This window comes from Atta colombica, unplaced genomic scaffold (assembly GCF_001594045.1).
Source record: "Atta colombica isolate Treedump-2 unplaced genomic scaffold, Acol1.0 scaffold105, whole genome shotgun sequence".
Lineage (NCBI taxonomy): Eukaryota > Metazoa > Arthropoda > Insecta > Hymenoptera > Formicidae > Atta > Atta colombica.
The window spans coordinates 3,575,531-3,581,383 of NW_017259190.1; the positions used below are offsets into that span (position 1 = coordinate 3,575,531).

The 5,853-nt window shown below is 31.1% G+C and overlaps 2 protein-coding genes across 3 annotated transcripts in view; one reads left to right on the plus strand and one right to left on the minus strand.

The window, feature by feature from the left end:
• Positions 1-2,068, minus strand: part of LOC108690177 (aldehyde dehydrogenase, dimeric NADP-preferring) — a 20,364-nt gene extending 18,296 nt beyond the window's left edge. For both annotated transcript variants that reach the window (XM_018197358.1, XM_018197351.1), the window contains exon 1: positions 1,939-2,068. In XM_018197358.1, coding sequence (XP_018052847.1) covers positions 1,939-2,001 — 63 coding nt within the window. In that variant the 5' untranslated portion in view covers positions 2,002-2,068. The remainder of the gene's footprint in view (positions 1-1,938) is intronic.
• Positions 2,069-3,289: 1,221 nt separating this feature from the next.
• Positions 3,290-4,532, plus strand: LOC108689713 (steroid receptor RNA activator 1-like). The gene is made up of 3 exons (XM_018196614.1): positions 3,290-3,604; positions 3,675-4,222; positions 4,325-4,532. Exons 2-3 carry the CDS (start codon positions 3,703-3,705, stop codon positions 4,516-4,518), a joined length of 714 nt encoding a protein of 237 aa, XP_018052103.1. The 5' UTR covers positions 3,290-3,604; positions 3,675-3,702; the 3' UTR covers positions 4,519-4,532.
• The last annotated feature ends 1,321 nt before the right edge of the window (positions 4,533-5,853 follow it).

Below are 5,853 nucleotides of genomic sequence, written 5' to 3' on the forward strand. Positions count from 1 at the left end.
GCAACCTGTACGTGACGTTAATAAAGCAAATATTTTTGTTTATTTTATCTTTGTTTAATATTTGGTGAACAATAAAATAATAAATGGACGCTCGAATAGGAATTCGAATATATTCCTGAGGTAATCATTCCAGCGATCTTTTTGTTCTCTTTGGGATTAAAATTAATTTTTATGTTGAGTTTAGAAACGGGCATTGATTGATGTATTCCAGTGATGTGTTTTCAAAATTTTTTCATATAAACAACCTTTTATACGAATTATGTGGTAATACGAATCCTTTTCCTAACACAAGAAGTCTTTTATACCATTTTACTATTGATATATTAATCACAACACGCCAATCAGAGTACGATGCTCGAACACAACGTGACACCGGAAATTGAAACCACAGTTGCTTCAGTTCCAATACGTTTTAAATTTGATAGCATATAAAATCGGCATGAAATGCTGATGCCGTGTCGACAATGAGAATGAATAGCGTATATCAAATTTCGAAACACAGTGCACAGGTTTGCGACCGAAGAAAGAATCGCGTGGATCCATCCCATACAGCACAGAAGATTGAAGCAATATTGCTGCAATGTAAATGAACAATATGCCTGCAAAATGTCAGTAATATGCTTGTAATATTCTATATTGCAAAACTGTAATTCTTTAATTGTTACAATAATAATAATATAAAAATATAAGTTTTTACAATATTTATGTAGTACAGTTTTTTAATTTAACAGCCGTTTTTATGATATAAGAATTAATATAATTCATTTTATATTTAAATAAAAAATTTATTGATCATTTGACGGCCATTTCATTAGTTAAGTTTTATATTTATTTTAAATATGAAATCAAAAGATTGTATAAAATATAGAGTTTAGATATAATCAATACATCATTATCGATAAGATGATAAACAATTAAACTGCTGAATACGATTTATTGAAATATTAATTATGTGATCGATGTATTTATGCCTGATGTGAACGCAAGAATAAACCAGCGCCTGAACTTTATTGATAAATTTCATATTGTCATTTTTTAATCGATTTCAATTGACTCGGAATAATTTCGAATTAAAAAGAATCACTGCGATTAACTTAATCTATGATTAACTTACCAAGCGACTGTATTATTATAGTAATGTGGATAATATTTGTAGTTGGTTCGGGACACACACATACATGCTTTATCTTTACGAATAAATTTATCCTTCAGAATTAATACTATATTTATTGGAATATTTTATGGTTTTATCATAAAAAATTACTTTTGGAAAGCACATATTACTAGAAATGCGATTTGTAGAAAAATTAAAGTTGAGATATATGTATAAAAATAATTTTCATTTTAGAAGTTTCGTAAAAAATTTATCCAAATACATTACATTGCACTATTGCTGGAATGTTTTGTTGCAATATGACAAAAAGCGGACATATTAATATTGTTAGAATTTCGCAACAATGATTCAGCAACGTTTCACAATCACCATGCAATATTGCAATGTTTCAGTGAAATCATTCTGCAATGTTTCTGCAATCTTTCTGTGCTGTATAGGATTAAACACTGATGAAACGGTTGAAAAATTACTTGCTATTATATAAATTATAAGTCGCTTCACCGATCACTGAGCGCTACATAACTTTATGGCATCAAATACGGCATTAGAGAAATAATAAATAAGTAAGAAATATGATATTAAAGATCTGTAATAGAGTTATTCTACATTACGAATTATAATAAATAAACATATTAATCATATTAATACCTTTTTGTTCAGTAATGAGTGATTTTTTCTGCTGAACGCAGTCAATATTATTTTTATCGATTCTCATTAGCGGATTGCATGTTAACACACGATGGATTACTTAATAAACAGTTGCATAAACATTGCGTGAAACGCAAATTGCTGTGACTGATCGTTAGAAACTGTGAGAGACTTACCATGTTTGATGATCCTGAATGAGGCGTTCTCGAATCGAGCTGAAGCTTAATTATATTTATCATCGTACGGACACAGATTGTTTAATGCAAAAATCGTTTCTACCGCGTATAAATAAATGTTATACGCGATGTAGTTGTATCTATATACGAATTTTTTATAACGAACAGAGATCTGAAGAACTGGACAACGTCATAAATGCTTCCAGTTTTTTCTAACAATTTTTTCCTAACAAATAAATATGAACAAACCAAGCACCTCAGCACGATTTAACTCCTTTAAAGTTTCGAAGCTTTTTAAGCACTGCGATTAGAACTTTAGAGAGATATAAAATATAACGGAATACGATAGGTTACTGCTTCTTTATCCAAAGCGTCGACTTGAATCTATTGTGTAGCGTATCATGAATAATTAATGGTGACCCCGAATGATCTCACGTATATACGCAACTGAGCTCAAGTAATTTTATTTTATATAATTTATTTTCTCGAGTCAATTCGAGCAGTCTTATATAAAAAATAAGAAACTATATTGAAAAAAAAAGAGTCATTAATTTTTGAGGAAAAAAAAATTGCTCATGTCGAATAGTAGTTGAATTTATAATAAATTTAAATCAGCATCTGGTACAACCTAGTACACGTATTTTATTTTTCTTTAACTATATAAGTTTTGTTTTTTTTTTAATAAATCGGAAATTCTGAAAGATTCAGCTATGAGTTTTGCAAATCATGCTCGTAAACATATTGATCGTTGATCATAAACATTTTTTATTATACTTACATAATGGATGTAGAAAATCTAAGGACTTCTATTTATAAATTGATAAAATAAAAAGAAATAATTGTTCTTTATACAATTCTCTGTATATATATTTTTCTAGCATTATAATTACGCATAAAAAAGTCTCATTACGTCTCAAATGCGAACGTTGTACGCATTGATGATGACTAGGAAATCTGCACTAAGGAATTGTGCTAAGGATTCCTATTTTTAAATATGAAGAAAACAAAATAATTGTTCTTCAATTTCTCTTTATACAAAAAAAAATTCTTAGAAAAGTTCTTTTTCTAAAAGAAATAATTAGTTCAAATTACAAAATAAGACAAATAATAAGACAAAGGAATCGCAAAGGATTCCACGTCCCTAATTGAGAATTAAAAAAGATTTTCGAATTTATATTTAACAAACAGTTATGAAATATTATCCAGCGATCGAGTAAGGTCCGTAATTGACATAGGAAAAAAGAATTCGATTGCGTCAAGAAATTAATAGATATCTAAAAAGATTATCTCGTTGAAAGTGTCTCGCAAAGTGTGATGTCTGTCTCGTATGATTATAATTTCGTGTTGAGACTTGAGAACGACTGACGACAGCTGACAGCAGCTCCAGACCAACACATGCGCGAGGTTTCGTTATGTCATAATATAGAACGATTAAGAAAAAAGGAAAAATAAACAAGTATCGGACAATTGCATGAGAATTTTTTTTTTAATACTAGCGTGTGGCATCATATTGTTTAAAGTAAGACTATCTACTCAAGTGAAAGTGCATCATGTATATCATCGCTGAAGTTTGACGAATCTTGGTGTTTATTGATAAGACTGATGAACGAAAAGAGAATCGTGAAACAATCGACATCAAGGAATTCACCTACAATAATGTTCTTCCGTACGTATATATATATTAGAAATAAAATTGATTTACACGAAATTGTTGACTTTGTATTTTTTTTTGCCAGATGTTGAATCTAACCTATAAGCGTGGAAATGGAGGAGATTCCTGCCTCTTCGAACGACGTAGTTTCTAGTCAGAGATCATTACCATCCACTCACGATCCCGGATGGAATGATCCACCGGAGTGGGCGTTGACCTCGCAATATAATTCATCAGGGACATCCACCAGGAAACTCCTGAACAAGCGAGTGGCATTTCCGCTATCCTCGCAAACTCCTTCTCCAGAGAAGGCTACTGTTTCGTCTGCATCATTGAATATGCCTCCTACTTTACAATCTATCGCAGTTCCCACGATAACCACAGCTCCTCATAAACCTCTTCTGGCTCCTACCGATAAAGACTATGCCAAGATAATAAAATCAGATGATAACTTTGATAAAGATCAAGCTTTGACAGAAATTTTGACCAATTTAGAATCTGTGATGACGGAACAGAAGATGGAAGAGAACAAGGTGAAGGAAATACGAAAACGATTAGATATCATGAAATATAATTGGCTCGAAAACAAATTGAATGATACAGTACAGAGAAATATCTTGAATATATCGAAAGGTAATAATAAAATCTTTACATCCATATGTTAATATTATGTACCGTCAGCACGATAAATATATTTATTGTATGCATTTATAATAGCTGTATATACATTTTCAGCGCTGCTAAGAAAAGATATCAAGGAAGCTGATAAAATCCACGTTACTCTTATGATGCAACATGCAACTGTTTGTCGTACTTGGATGCCAGCAATCAGGCATATAATATTTGAATTAAAAAAGGAATCTGAGAAATCCAACGTCCTGCAACCAGAGCAGCCACCTCTGTTATTTGTTGACTCGAATAAAAACTGATTTTTTTAAAGTAAGCTCGTAAATATATAATATAAAATAACGATAAATATAAGAATTGAAATAATTTAAATATATATTTCATTGTTTTTTGATATGCCTACACTGCGTATGATATTTTTGCAGTAAATACATCAAACAATATTTTAATATAATATTATAATAAATCTTTTCGAGTCTTCAGCAAAAGAAACACAGTGTAACACAGTGAATCATTTCATGTTTTTAACATTATAAATATAATAATGCAATGATTCACGTTGGGATGCTTTATATTTGGTGACATAAGTAGGTGTCGTTATTCATGATTGAATGTTAAGAAAAAGAATAATATTTGTATCACCAAATGGAAAGAACTATGTTTCTTATACTGTGCCATCTGTTTCTTGTTGGAAAGTACTATATGATTGATTACAATTTATTACAGGAAAATTATCCTAAAATAAAAATGAAAGCAGTTGTATTCATAAAAGTTTTTTGTATTTTTCATTTCTCTCTTATGTATATTCACAAAGGACAATTACATCTGTCTTACCACATATCTTTGTCTAAATGTATTCTTACGTTGATAATAGTCATCAATAGCTAAAATCAATTATTTTTTATTACTTATATGTATCATATACTCACTACTGTATTCTAAGCATATTTCAATCTTAAGATGGACACATCCACGCATCCTGAACGAAATTTATTATTAACTTGAAACTGCCCCTTGTTTATTTTTTCGCCCGTGTCTTGGGTCTTTTATATCATTGCTTTCAGCTGTCTTCTACCTTCATCGTTTCGAGAACTTTGTGTCGCGGCTAATGCGCGCAAAAGTGCTTTACAAGTTATGGCTCTTAGAAAACTTACACTTATAACTTACGACCACTTCTTTAATCGTCAATATATTAAATTTTCTTCCATTCTTCGCGTAAATAAATATTCATAAATACATTTAGGGGAGCGACGACGTGCGTGAAAGGTCTCTCGACTATCTTTCATTCTCTCTTTCACTCTCTTTCATTCTTTCTCTCTCATACTTACTCTCATTCTCGCTCTCGGGAAGAACGTGTCTCGCCAATTTCGCGAGAAACTACGAATCCGCCGAGAGATAATCACATTCTCGCACGTCCCCGCCCAAATTTCGATTTAAAATTTCTTCATGGCTTTTATCCAAAAATATATATACATATATACGGTCGGTGTATACGTAACGCTACATTCTTACAACGTACATCTTTACGAATTCGGGCCACAAATTTCACCAACAAACCGATTTACTAGATCACCATGCGTTTCTTTTTTTCTTTCGCTTCTTTACCATTGAACAATATCCATAATCACGCAAAGGAA

Bases quoted from the DNA above. Each gene is read 5' to 3' on its own strand.
- LOC108689713 (XM_018196614.1), top strand. From the start codon at position 3,703: ATGGAGGAGATTCCTGCCTCTTCGAACGACGTAGTTTCTAGTCAGAGA. The intron at 4,223-4,324 runs GTAATAATAAAA...ATACATTTTCAG, and splicing joins TATCTTGAATATATCGAAAG to CGCTGCTAAGAAAAGATATC.